The sequence below is a fragment of the Sciurus vulgaris genome (genome assembly GCF_902686455.1).
Source record: "Sciurus vulgaris genome assembly, chromosome: 9".
Taxonomy (NCBI): Eukaryota; Metazoa; Chordata; class Mammalia; order Rodentia; family Sciuridae; genus Sciurus; species Sciurus vulgaris.
The window spans coordinates 47,714,475-47,729,122 of record NC_136469.1 but is presented as its reverse complement, the minus strand read 5'-3'; the positions used below and the strand labels follow the sequence as shown (position 1 = coordinate 47,729,122).

Sequence of the window (14,648 nt, the reverse complement as noted above, 5' to 3'; positions counted from 1 at the left end):
CAGGAAACAGCAGTTACAGAACACACTAGGAAACCCTAGAGAGAGGCCCTTGCCCAAAATGTATATGGAGAAGTGTGTCCAAGATGACTTCATTAAGGTGATGATACCTGCATTGATCCCTGAAGGAGTGGTTAGTTGTTACTATCTAGGCAGAAGAGAATGTGTCTGACTGGAGAAATTGAATACAGATTGAGAGAATTGATTGGAAAGGGCCACAAGGAAACTATGTGGGGTGATGGAAATGTTCTGAATCTTGCTTTGGGTAGAGGCCACATGAGTGTCCACAATTGTCAAAATTTTATGAGGTGAACACTAACGGAAGTGGGAGATGCTGCCTTATATACATGGCTAGTTAGCCATGATAGTTATCTAGTTCACTTACCTAAGTTCAGGATTGAGGGAGAGAGAGAGTACAATCTACAGAGCCTAGAGGGAAGAGGTCTGAGGATTGAAAAGACAGAGTAGTCTGCTGATAACCAAGTAGTCATCAGAAAGAATGAGGAGAGCAAGGGAAGCCAAGGGAGGAGGTCAACACTGTCACCTGAAACATCAGTAATAAAACAAGGACTTCAATTTGTCTATTGTATTCAGCAACATAGAAACCAAAGATTAGCTTTGCTAGAGTTATTGGAATGATGGGAACAGAGGTAGACCATGGTTAGTTGGTGAGTAAATGGAGGTAAGGAAAAGAAGGCCAGAGAAGTATAGTAATTGAGAGCAAGTTGATAGGTAGACCCCTGGGTTTAAATTCTGGCTTTGTTCCATATGGTATTACTTTCTTAGACATGCTCTTAATCTGTCTTCATCGCATTTCCCTCATATATAATTTTTCTATATACCTTATATGATTGTTGAAAGGATTAAAATTAGTTAATGTGTAATATTAGTTAATATGTATAATTAATTAATATGTGTAATATTTAGAGGAGATTCTGGCACTTAGTAAATGCTGGATATGCGATCTATAACACATGTTTAATTTAAGGAATTTTGGAGGAAAGAAAAAGGAAGCAGTAACTAGAGGTAGATACAGGACAAAGGATTTTTATCTCCCTTTCTGTTCTCCCTTTCTTCATATGGAGAAGAAATAAAAACAGAAGGGATAGGTTAAAGATAGGGAGGTACTAATTAATGGACCAAGGTCCCATGGAATTCTCTGGAATGCAGGAAGAGAAGTGGCACCAGTCAGGAGTGTAAGTGATGGTCGACCTTGAGCATGTTAAGGAACACTAGCTTTTTAGAGGATGGAAGGAAGAACAAAAAGGGCACACTGAAGTAAGGGGAGGGATGGAAGTGGAGAGAACTTTATCTTTTAAAAGAAAAGAAACTTACAGAGTATACAAAGATTTTCAAGTAGTTAGCCTAGGATGTGAGAGGGAGTTGACCTTGTATGAGTAAATACAAGTAAATTTGGACTGAGGGCCAATGATGTTACATTTTCTGTAGCATCACACTGCAGAAAGGACTAGTCATGGAAGTGATCCAGGACAGGAACGTGAGTAAGCCGAGTGAATGTGGTATAATGACAGAAGTGTAAGAAGGGAAGTATTTTGGCGGGAAAGTAGTTCAGCTTAGGCCCCTATTTGTTGTAAATGAAGTGAGGCCAGGAGATTTCCTGAATAGAGAGACTGGAAGGGAAGGAAAGGATTGAAGGCCTGGGAAGGCCTGAGTGATTGAGCAGGATAAATAGGGTAATTAAGAGTTCAGAATGTGTGAGGGCTGGGATTAGAATTCATGTACTGATGTTTATATTTTATGATGAACATTTTGGGGTACCCTCCAGGGTATATACCCACAGGACAGATGACTAGAGTGGGCCCTGTGTAAGGTAAGCACACATTTCTTAAAAGGTTCAGCAAAACCAAACTCAGATACTTCATCATCATACTCAGTTTATATACCAAAAGATAATATGTTAGAATGTACACTTTTTACTCTTAACAATTGAAATCATAGTACCAAATTGCCTTCATAACTTTTTGAGAGTAGTAGTCAGAATTTCACAGGGATTGTTTTGTGTGCTTTTGGATTTTTTGTGTTTTTTGTTTGTTTGTTTGTTTTCACTTTCCCTGCCACCCTCCTACACTCTTTTTCTGTAGGCCTCTTACGGAGGAGGAAATTGTTGACCTACGAGAGCGGCATTATGATTCTATTGCTGAGAAACAGAAAGATCTTGATAAGAAAATCCAAAAAGAGGTAAAATCTTTATTTGCTTAAATGTATGTTATCATAAAACCTCTTGTTGTTTATAGGTGATAGTTGTCATTAAATAATTTATAACATATAGTCACTGCACGTATATTTAGATATATACAGATAAAAATTATATAAAAGTAAAACATTATTTCAGACTGTTATAATTTTTTTAGTTTGGTTCAATTTTTCAGCTTATATGAACCAAAAAATGAAGACAGTACGTTCTTTTAACTAATCTATTAGTTCACAAATAAGAATGTTAGCAAAAATATCCACCTTTTAAACTTTTAAAATAATTATTCTGTTTCATAATAAGTAGTGTTTAAGTTTTTGTTTGTCTTGGGTTTATTTGTTTTCAGTCAACCAAGTACTTCTAACAACTATAAATGTTTACTTAATATATTTATTGAAGTGGACTGTAATTATAGTTTTGCTATCCGTAAACTAAATGGAATTAGTCATACTCCTTTATATATTTATTAAGTGTTCTTAACTGTTTTGTACCAATTAGTGATTTCAAACTCATTCACTTAATCAACCCAGGAGATACTAATGCTAGTTTTTTTTAAGTGTAAAAATCTGATTTTTAACTTAGATTTGACATGCATTAGCTATCATTAAAGAAGCATTTGTTATTATGAAAGGCAAGAACCAAAATTTGAAAGTAAGATTAATAGTAATAAAATTAAGAAGACAAGTGCATTGATGTTGATTAGATGAAAAAACAGATTTTGTGAAAGCTTAATTCACTTTGATAGATAGTGATATGATTAGTCTTAGTTTTAAAGATCTTTGACTTCGGAGGGTCAGAACCATTAAACTAGTCAGGGGGATAGGTGTTGGAATGATTGTTAAAATGAAGATCACTGCATATTCTAGAAAAGGACAGATTGGTACTTTTATAAATTAGATGCTACTGCTTCATAATTCAGTTGCTAAAGAATTCCATGATGTCTTTCATATCATCTGGGTTATTTTATAAAAGGAGAAATTTAAATGAGCAATCTCAAAAATATCAATTTTGATATGTTTTATATATCACTTATTTTTAATGATTTATTTTTTATTTTATAAATGGAAACATTTTATTTTTAGAGCAGTCAGACAGGTTCTGATTTTTGTTAATCCTTATTGTTTTGTTCATGTACAGTTAGCCTTACAAGAAGAGAAGTTAAGACTAGAAGAAGAAGCTTTATACGCTGCACAGCGTGAATCTGCCAGGGCAGCAAAGCAGCGAAAGCTCTTGGAGGTGAGGGGAAAAGACCCCAGCGAATATTAGGGTTGCTTTTCTCCTTATTTTCTCTGACAAATCCTAATTGGGACTTTTTTTTCCCCTAGAATCAAGGGCTTCTTGTTTAACAACAGATGTACTTATGCATATTCTTAAGAATTATAAAGGCAAATTGTTCAATCTTTAAAAGCTGGAAATAACAGGCTTGATACTGAATATTGTTTAGCTTTAGATTAGCAGAAGCTAATTCCTGTTTATCCTAAAGATGAATTTTAGTGCTCTAAAATTCAGAATTCTTTTAGAAAAATAAATACACTTTCAGAGGGAAAACTAGTCTTGCAATAGAATTTTCAAAGCATTTCAGTGTGTTTTTGTGAGGGTTTTGTTGTTTGTTGTTGTTGTTGTTGTTTTGTTTTTAATTCTTGAACTCCTAGAATTTTTTAAACTTCTTAAAATCATACCAATTTTTCCCCCAAAGAGTATTGTTTACTCCTTATATATACTCTTGTGTTTTTGAAAGATTGAGTTTAGGTCTTGAAAAATCATTGACATATTATAAGGAAGGCAGCAAATGTACCATATCTTAAAATGCCATGTGGCAATGAGGCATTATCATAATGCCTCACAGCTATACAGATATTTATGAAGCCCTGGCTAAATGTCAGGAACTGTTCTAAGTAGTTTATTTGTGTTTAATCCTCACAGCAGTGTTAAAGAACAAGTTGTGTTGTTATCCCCATTAGGAACCCAAGGGACAGAGGTTAAGTAACTTTCTTGAGATCCTATAGCTAATACATGGCAGAGCCAGAGTTCAAGCATACCAGTGCTTAGTCAGCAGATTATTTAGTATCTTCCTCCATATTTTGCCTGTATGTATTCACTACTGTAGTGTTAATTGAAGCACTACCATGATCACATCACATACTAAAACTTAGAGGAACTGGAAAGTCATGTCTATTATATTTTTATGTCATTTGTGGACTCTCTCTCTCTCTCTCTCTCTCTCTCTCTCTCTCTCTCTCTCTCTGTCTCTGTCTCTGTCTCTCTTTTTCTTTCCTTTTCCCTCTCTCCCTCTCTCCCGCTCCTCTCCCCTCCCCTCCTTCTCTCTCTCCTTCTCCTTCTCCCCACTTCCCCCACCACTCTTCTGGGGGAGAAGAGGGTTGTAGCAGATTAATTATATGAGCAAGTGTCTTTTTTGTTTTTTGGGGCTTTTTTCAGTGGATCCTAAATAATGGAAAAGTTTAACAATTTTACCTTCTGCAAAATATAAGTGTTCTTTGGGTTAATGTAGGTATTTACTTTACAATAATTAAGCCTCTACTGCTTGCCTTTTAGAGACTAAAAGCAGTCCATATGCAGCATCCATTTGGGTGATTTTCTGAGCTCTGAGTTTTTCCTTCCCTAAATATTTGCTATAGATCTGTGCATCATACACTGACACACAAACATGCACAGACACGCACCACTTCATTTTCATAATAACCCTATGTTTGCTAGGACAGTAACATGCCATCTGTAATACACAAATGAAGAAGCAGAAGGTAAAGGCCAGGCCAGGGACATACTGCAAATAACTATCAGAGCCACGCTCTGACAGGTCTTCTAAATCCTGTCTGAGCCCTAAATAATCAGTCACCTTTAATATTTGAGTCAACTTAGCCAAGCCTTATAAATGCTTTGTTGGATTATTACTTATTTCAGACAGAATTGAACTCCAGGTACTGATTAAACTATTCCTTTCCTGCCCCTCATCTTTCCAGTTAATAGGAAGTACTTAGGTGTATTAAGGACAGACACTAGTACATATCCATTTAAAAAACTATCTTTTTACAACACCATGAATATTCTAAGCACTTAGAGATTACACACTGGTAAATTCAGAAAAATTCCACCTGCAAGTAAGAGGATGTAGAAGTGAGTAGTGGTGAATTGAAGGAAAAAGACTTAAAGAGAATCACTTTTTTGTTTTTAAAAATTAGAAAAAAAAATATTTTTCTGCATTGCATGCATGGTTTTAAAAAATATAATTTTCCAACAGAGTGATTTTGTATTATATTATGTTTCCAAAGCAAGAAAAGCTGAGAGTTGTGCAGCGATATCATCCTTCCAGCAATGGAGACTATCAAAGGTAAATATTGGCATTTCTTTTTCCCTTTGTGGTAGATAATGGTAATTCCAAAGAGAGCATTGTTTACCCCAAGATGTATATAAATGTGTTCACATTTATTTGATCCCTAAAAATTTTTACTTCTCCAGGCTCAGAATGTAGCTCAGAGCTAGAACATATGCGTAACATGCATAAGGCCCTGGGTTTAATCCCCAGCACCAAAAAAGAAAGAAAGAAAGAAAGAAAAGTATTATTGTTTCTGTAAGACTCTGTCTTGGAAGAATACTGAGAGAATTTGTTTTATTTAAGTCAGAAAGTACCATTTATTTAAATTGACTTCTATGCATTTTTAAGAGTAATCACATCTTTCATGTTGAAAGCAATAACAATAGCTGAATGCCTTTGGGTGAGTTGTTTATAACATTACTTTTTTGTGCTTTCCTTAGCCTCTCTCTTTTCTCAGAAAGTTAACCTTTTCACAAGTAGTCCGACTCATTTAAGGACCCTCAATCATGCCTTGTTATCATTTGTAAAGCTGGACTTATAACCAAGCTTTGGAGATGTGACTTCAGAATTAATCTGAATCTTAGGTTTTCAGTTTCATGCTAGCATTAAGAAAATTAAGATGCATTTTCATTAGATTATACTGATTGTATGGAAATTATGCATTTTTAAAATAGGACCTCAAACCAAAATGCCATCAATTTAACCATTTCTTCTGTTGCTTCTGCTATGTACCTTCTATGCATTATTAAAAAAAAAAAAAAAAAAATCAATTTTATTACAGTTCAGGACCAGAAGATGACTTTGAATCTTGTATGAGAAATGTAAAGTCACAATATGAAGTTTATCGAAGCAGCAGTAAGTCTTTTCACATATTCTTTGTTCATTTTCACTTTATGCACATTAAACAGATAATTGGAAATCCTGGCTCTTTTTCTGTAGAACTTCCTACCCTTCAATTTGAATTTTCCAGATAAATCAGTTAAATAGTTATTAATTATACAATATTATATTTCCTTTTTAAAAAGGAGTTGGAGCAAAGGAAAATCTCAGACGACTTTTGTGTAAACCTCACAAGGAGTCAAGCACTGCTTTTTCCATTTCTATTTTGATCCTACCCCTACTCTTTCCCAGTAAACAAAGGAAAAGTAGGAAGAAATAATAGAAAAGTGTACTTATTATACATATTACAAATTGATTTGTAAGATTAAAATGTTTCTTCAAGTTTCAAAGTTAAAACTGGTGTTTCTTCAGAAGTCATCTAGTCATGGTGGTGCATACCTGTAATCCCAGCAACTTGAGAGGCTGAGGCAGGAGGATTGCAAGTTTGAGGCCAACCTCAGCAACATAGTGAGACCCTAAGCAACTTATTGAGACCCTGTCTCAAAATAAAAAGAACTGAGGCTGTAACTCGGTGACAAATCATCCCTGGATTCAGTCCCCTATACCAAAAAAAGAAAAAAGTTCTAAAGTCAGCTCCTATGCTTCTACTCCCAGGAAGCTTGAGGAACTTAGGAGTGGTTCCTTTGGAAAGTATAGGCTGCCTTTCATGTGTTTTAGCATTTTGTTTTGTTTCATTTGTCCAACTTTGTAACTGACTATTAGAAACATTACATACAGTTTGTTTATCCTATTTAAAGTTTATGATTAATATAGATTTGCATGTTTGCAGTGCTTAAATGGCAAAAAAAAAAAAAAAAAAAAAAAATATTCCTAGCAGAAACTTACCATTGTAATGTTTTCAATAATGTCTGTTTTGAGTTTGATGGAATAGTACTATTTAGAGAAAGACATTTGTTGCAAAAGAAAATAACTATTGTGGGAAAAGAGCACAGGTGGCAACATTTAATTGTATTTTATATATATATATATATATATATGTATATATGTATTCTAGGACTCTCATCAGATGCCACGGTATTGACACCAAATACAGAAAGCAGTTGTGATTTAATGACCAAAACTAAATCAACTAGTGGAAATGATGACAGCACATCCTTAGATCTAGAGTGGGAAGATGAAGAAGGTATTTTATAGTTCACAATTTTACCTTAAACATTTAATTTGTTCTATATTGATTTATACAGGTCTTCCACCTTGGCGTTTTACTTTAATAAACTGAATAACTACAAAGCCTTGAAAAAATCAATGTAAAAATTTCCTTACTATTGCTATATTAGCAATTATCATTTGTTGATAAGTGGTTTAGAAAGTTTTTAATTTTTAATGTTTCTTGAGATTCAGAATATAAATGTTAATTTCTTGAAGGTTTTCCTAATCTACCCCATGAAATTACTCAATGTAAAGGATTACTGCCCCCTTGTGGGAAGTCTAAAGTAAAATGTTATTGAACTTTCTGGGTTCATTATAAATTAGCAATTTAATTTTTCCTGCATTCCTTTTGGTATGGAACAAAAGTCATTACTCAGATATGAGTTTGAATTTTACCTGCTGTGTCTTCATAGTTGTAGTACTTAGGTAGATTACTTAAGCTCTCTAAACTACAGTTTGTCCATTGTTAAAAGGAAAGATAATTTTTCACTGTTAAATTTATTTGGGAGTATAAAAATGTTTGGCACATAGTAGGCAGTCTATAAATTTTGAACAGGTTTGAAATGTGATCAGTGGTTGAGAGGTTGACTAGGATTTATGAGACTAGATTCAATCCTCAGCACGAAGAAGAAAGAAGAAGAAGAAACAATTATTTGAACAAATAAAGGAATATTGTGAGGATTGAATATATAAAACACATAGTACAGGGTTCATCACAGTCAAACATTCAAAACAGTAGATAAACTACTTTTGTTTTCTTTTTTTAAAGCTATTTCATTAAACAAGGCCTAATTTTTCATTTTCATGTTCAGAAATAGGCAATCCAAGAAAGAAGACTCAATCATAGAACTTCAAGAAAAATAATAAGTATTAAATAATTCCTTGTTTTGAAATGGAATAGACCTTAGCTCTCCTCTAGTGATGCTGATTTGTGGTCCTGTCATCCATACTATGCTAATAATATTCATAGGTAATCGACTTTCTAGGTTACTATTCAAGTTATTAAGAGAATTGTTAATACCAGGTATAGGAAAGAGTCTACTAGAAACCTACTTTTTTGTAGATGTATGATCCAGCTTCCTTTAGACTTAAACCTCCCCCGAAACAAACTACCAGCTATAAATCCACAAAATTAAATTAGTATCCAGTGCATACTTTGATATGAGCTCTTATCTATAAAAATAACTGGTTTTACTGGATTGAGTGTGTGTTTTCAGGAGTGATTCAAATTTAAATATTCTTTTTATTACCATGGAATCTGATTCTTATAATTTCTTATAATTTTGTTTTCTGAAATGAAATTGTATCTAGGTATTCTCTCTTTTAAAAAAAAATTTTTAGCTGTTGCTAGACCTTTATTTTATTCTTTTATTTATATGTGATGCTGAGAATCAAACCCAGTGCCTCACACATGCTAGGCAAGCATTCTACCTCTGAGCCAAAACCCCAGCCCGTGTCTCGGTATTCTCTTTAAAATCTCTTTACTAATCCTGATTTTAGTTGTTACCAATATTGATTCTGTACTTACAAATTCAAATTTCTCTTCTATCTTCTGTACCTTTCTACTGTAAACAAAATGACATTTTTTTCTCCAAGATTTTTGACACTTTTTATTTTACCAATTTATTTCTGTTCAGAATTAGATCTAGAACAATTTCCTCTAGAAACATTGCTACTCTTCTGTGGTAGAAAATAAGAATAATATGAAGAGCACAGACTTTGGAGCCAGACTGAGTGAATTAAAATTTTTATTTCAGGGCTAGGGATGTAGCTCAGCAGTAGAGTACTTGCTTAGCATGGAAGGTCCTGGGTTCCATCCTCAGTGCTGACCGAAAAAAAAAAAAAAAAATCCTACCATATCACTTTATAATTGTGTGATTTGGGCAAATCATTTACCTTTCCAGTTTCCTCAACTCTAAAGTGGAGTTAATGATAATCCTGTAACTTAACTTCATAAAATTGTCGAGAATTGAATCAATTAATATATTTTGAAGGGTATGCAGTATTAAAAGGAACCTAGTAGTTCTGGAAAAGCATTTTTGTTGTTATCACTGCAGTGATTTTTAGTCTCTGAGAAATGCAGTTATCATCTAAGAAGGAAAGAACCTTGGCAGATGTACTGATTTACCAAATAAGACTAATAGCAGCTAGGCACAGTGATGTACTCCTGTAATCCCAGCAACTTGGAGACTGAGTCAGCCTCAGCAACTTAGTGAGACCCTATCTCAAAATAAAAAATTAAAAGAGCTGGGGATGTAGCTCAGTGATAGAGTGCCAATGGATTCAATCCCCAGAACCAAAAGAAAAAAGAAAAGAAAAAGACAATAGAAATCAAAAAACTCAGTCTGTTCTGTTTGACTCTTCAGAAATTTCATGTCATCGAATGATCAATGTTGCATCAAAACTGTCCTTTGGTGGAAGACCAGTAGAGCAGAGGAGGGAAGTAAGAGGGGAGGAAAAGCTCTGGGGATCTTTAAATATCTGTGGCATATGTCAGGATTAGACCCCAAAAATGTCCCTTGAGAAAGCCTCCATTGGACTATCTCTTAAAAGTTAATTCACAAATCAAGTCTAATAGTAAAAAACTGGGAATCTTTTAATATAGCTTTTTATGTTAACTGAGATTTTTTCAAACTGTGCTCAAATCCTAGGCATGAATAGAATGCTTCCAATGAGAGAGCGTTCTAAAACAGAGGAAGACATTCTCCGGGCAGCACTTAAGTGTAGCAGCAAGAAGACTGGAAGTAACCCCACGTCAGCCTCTGATGACTCCAACGGACTGGAATGGGAGAATGATTTTGTCAGTGCCGAAATGGATGATAATGGCAATTCCGAGTATTCTGGATTTGTAAATCCTGTATTAGAACTGTCTGATTCTGGCACGAAGCAGTCTGATACAGGTCAACAGATTCGATAGGGTGAAATTGTGTAAACTGTGTATTAGTTATGACCAAATGTTAAAACCAATTAGAATGTATAAATGGTTACGTTGAGCCTTTTTCATAAGGGGGAGGTTAGAAACCACGTTGTAAATGATTATTTTGTTAGAAAGGAGTAGAAATGATAGATCTGAATTGCTTCAGAATTAAGTGCAATTTTATCATCTGCCTTCTGCTTTTCAAGACCAATTTAATGGTTTTGTCATGTTATCAATTACATTTAATTTAACTATAGCATTCCTGTTTACTCTTATAGATTTACATATTTTAAAAAGTTCATTACTTTTACTTCAAATGCTTTACCAAGCCCATTCCATTATCTAACTGTGAAAATATTAAAAGTATTTTTTGTTAATTCTCAGCAGATGTGAAGGGAGCATGAGCAGGGATTGTCAGATTTAGAATAGTATTCCTTTTCCAGCATTATTTACTTCTATGGCTTCTTTGGATTTTATTAACTAGTATTAAGCACAATTAATTTGCATAGATGACCCTACAAAATGCTGAAGTATCTGTTTCTTTCTATGTTTATTGTATAACCTAGTATGATGATGTTGATTCAATCTGAACAAAAGATAATATGATAAAAATAAACTTTAGAGTTTGGACATTTAAGTTGGTAATAAAAATTATATTTAAGGAAATATGTATATATTTAGGTTTTTCACTTCCTTTTACATGCAACTATATTGGCTTTAAATTGATATATTAAGTTTTTAGGTTTCATTATTTTTTTAAATTCTGTATGTCCAATGAATGATCTTAGATTTTACATAGAACATGTTCTGTGAATGACTTAAGAAAAGAAAACATAAAAAGGTAATACGGGTATTTCAAAGTAAATAAAATCCTTTCTGGTATGAAAGGTTCCATTGATTTTATTACACTTTCCTTTGCCTTGTAGTACGAGGAACTTAAATGGGATGGAACTAAGTATTTCAGTATAAATATATATAACTGCATTTTGCAATAGACAGTTAACTTCCCTTCTCATTGAAATTTATGTATCAATATCAAAGGCCTGGGATATAAAACATTCCCTAATTGCTTTCCTTGATTTTGCTGAGGATTGAGTATGATTTAATAAGCAAACCAGGTTTTTTTTTTTTCTCCTTATTGTGTTTTTCTTTTCTTTTTCTTACAACAGTGACAGTGCATGTTCTCAAAAATATAGGAAGGTCCAAACATAAATAGTAACTTAAAGTTCCTGCTGTACTTAAAAAAAAAATCATGTGGCCCTTTCAATATTTGAACTGCTAGGCAATGAATCTGAAGTTTTTTGTTCTTTTTAATCTCATAGAAATAAATATGATACTTTAATATGTAAATATAATACATTAGTAAATGCTTTTATTTATATCTGTCAATATGAGTTGTAGCTATGTCATTGGAAATATTTTAAGGTACTCTACATTCATATTGCCTGTGTTAATGCTTTTTAAAGTTTATATACATCAGATGTATATTTTTGGTTCGGCATAAGCTACTATTGTAATTTTTCTTGGCTTTTTGTTCATAAAAATTTTTCTGAAGGAATGGTAACTTCTCAAGGATTGTGAATAAACACATTTTTACATTTAAAGATAATTATTTGATTATTACTGATTTTATTTTATCTATACATAAAGATACAAATATTATGACTCAACTTAAAATTATTAAATCTGATGTGAAAACAAAAAGGAGTAAATTAGGAAAGGAAGATGGAACTAAACTTGAAAAGTGTTTTAACTACTAAGAAAAAGAATATTAATTTTTTACTTTATGTTCATAAAATACCCTAGAATAACTTATTTATTCAACAAACACTGGAGAATATGCTGGGTCTGGAAGAGTGTTAGAGACATAACAGTAAACAAACTTAGAAGGTCCCTGCTCTTATCATCCAGGTAAGACAGATAGACAATAATAAATAAACAAGAAAATCAGATCAGTTAGGAAATATGCAAGGTGTAAGAAGACAGAGGTAACTGAGGGCCAAGTGTCTACTTTTAATAGATCAGGGTAATCCCCTCCAAGGAGACATTTAAGTTGAGACTTAATTGTTGAGCTGGAAGCAAAGAGGCCTGGTAAAGCATGTTACAATCAAAGGGAACAGCAAATACAAAGTTTCTGCAGTAGGAATGAATTTGGTATGTTGAAAGAATAAAAAACCATGGAACTGAAAGCATCAAGAATGAGGGGCAGGAGTGGGATGAGTTGATGTTGGAAGGATAGTTAGGGGCCAGATCTTGTGAGGCCTGCTAGTCCATAGTTAAGAGTGAACTTTATTTGATGCATAAAAGAAGACCCTTGGCGTTCTATGTAACTTAGGATGTATAGTGATTAGACTTGCATTTTCCAAAGATAACTAGCGGCTATGTAGAGAATGAATTATAAGAGGACAGGAATGTATGTATAGAACACCCAAAGGGACATGGTGTGGTTTAGAATTTTTTAATGGATGCAGAAATTCAGAGCAGATTGAAAGGTAGAACCTATAGGGTTTTCTGATGAATTGAATATAAGGATATTCACTACACATAGACCACAGAGGCAAAAAAAACTCTGATTCTGCCAGGAACATGCCAAGATAGGTAGTCTTAGAGGAGTTGTCAAAGGTCCATTTGTCACCAACCTCCCTTTCTTGAAGAAGGCTTTCATGAGTTAATTCCTCATCCAACTCCACGGTTCCAATGAGGAATGAGACTCCACCTCATCTCCATTCATGTACAGAAACAGGCTATGAAACTGCTTGGCCATAGTTTACAGTGCTCCCCAACAATTAACCTCAGCTACATTTACGTAGTCTGTTATCTGGTTCCCTTGGATCAGTGTCATCGTAGGGACATTTGTAAGGACAAGGGATGCCAGGAGCTGACTGTACTGCTGTTGCTTTTGCTATCTGTGCAAGTAATAAACTATCTAAATTGATTTGAGCTCAGTGTCCCCTAAAGGCCAAAATCTACGGATGTGTGACAGCCAACCTAGCAGCTACAACTGTGCCTCACATTATCTTTTTGGCTCTGGCTTGACTTAATAAATGTAATGGAAGGAACAGGTTTGGCAAAGTGGGGGACATGGAGAATTCTGTTTGAAAGTTCCATTTGAGCTGTGGTGAGCCATTTGAATAAGGATGCTAGGGTGCATGTCTATGGCTCCAGGAAGGAGGTCTAGGTGAAGTTGGGGAGTCATTAGTAGATGAGTGGTATTTTAAGTCAGTGCACTAGCTGAGTTCATCCCAGGGAACCACAAAAGCAGAGAAGGCCGATTTCTCTAATGTGACCTTCAAAGGGATGGAGAAACAGCCTAAAGCAGATTCAGGAGGAATGCAGGTGTGGTGTCATGTCAGGAGGAGATGGGAGTCACCAACATCAAATGCTTTGAGAAGAGAATGGGTGAGTTAGGGTTGGGTTTGGGAACATGAAGACTGATGCATGTTTGTTACACAAATGAAGGGATAGAAATTGAGGAGGTAGGGGATAAATAATAAAACAGTCAGTGTAGATATCATTCAAAAAGTTTTGCCCTCAGCAGAGAAATGAGATAGTTGGAGGGGGTTGTGGAGTAATATGAAGGGTTTTTATTTAAGATACTAGAAATAGTTTAGCTACTTCTAAAATGATATGACTTAGAATTACGCCTGCTTTTTTTTCAATAATTAGATATATTGTTAGTAGAGGCCCAAATTATCATTTTGCTCTATATAAAGATGTCCTCATCATAAATTTTTAACACAGCCATCTTAATAAAATAATATATTTATAATGTTATCCTATCTTCATTTTCTTGATGCCTCCAGTTAATTATCTCATTGGTGAGATCACAAAAGAATTCTCTAAGAAATGGATTTCCTGCATCTGATTCTTATATTTTTAGATAATATTAAAGGTGAAAAGAAAATTAAATTAGAAAAATGATTAATATGAATATTTTGATTATTACAAATTATTTAAATGATTAAAGATTTAGTAATGTCCTCTGTGGTTCAGAACTATTTTAAATATGACTGTTAAATGTAAGGACCTAACTGTGCCCAGTGCTAGTCATAAAGACATGCTTTGTGGAACACCGATAAGGGGACCAATAGATAAGGGTATTGAACTGATCTAAAGAGAGACACTGTGAGGGAAGCACTATT

At 34.0% G+C, this 14,648-nt stretch overlaps 1 protein-coding gene across 5 annotated transcripts in view; it reads left to right on the top strand.

The window, feature by feature from the left end:
• AP1AR (adaptor related protein complex 1 associated regulatory protein) overlaps positions 1 to 12,715 on the top strand; it is a gene marked incomplete at its 5' end in the record, with an annotated part of 36,033 nt that extends 23,318 nt beyond the window's left edge. For 3 of the 5 annotated variants that reach the window (XM_079154659.1, XM_079154657.1, XM_079154656.1), the window contains 6 exons: positions 2,100 to 2,196; positions 3,347 to 3,445; positions 5,497 to 5,555; positions 6,322 to 6,395; positions 7,435 to 7,563; positions 10,241 to 12,715. In XM_079154659.1, the coding sequence (XP_079010785.1) occupies positions 2,100 to 2,196; positions 3,347 to 3,445; positions 5,497 to 5,555; positions 6,322 to 6,395; positions 7,435 to 7,563; positions 10,241 to 10,506 (724 nt within the window). In that variant the 3' untranslated portion in view covers positions 10,507 to 12,715. The remainder of the gene's footprint in view (positions 1 to 2,099; positions 2,197 to 3,346; positions 3,446 to 5,496; positions 5,556 to 6,321; positions 6,396 to 7,434; positions 7,564 to 10,240) is intronic. The other 2 variants (XM_079154660.1, XM_079154658.1) reach the window with 1 other exon arrangement.
• Positions 12,716 to 14,648: the final 1,933 nt, after the last annotated feature.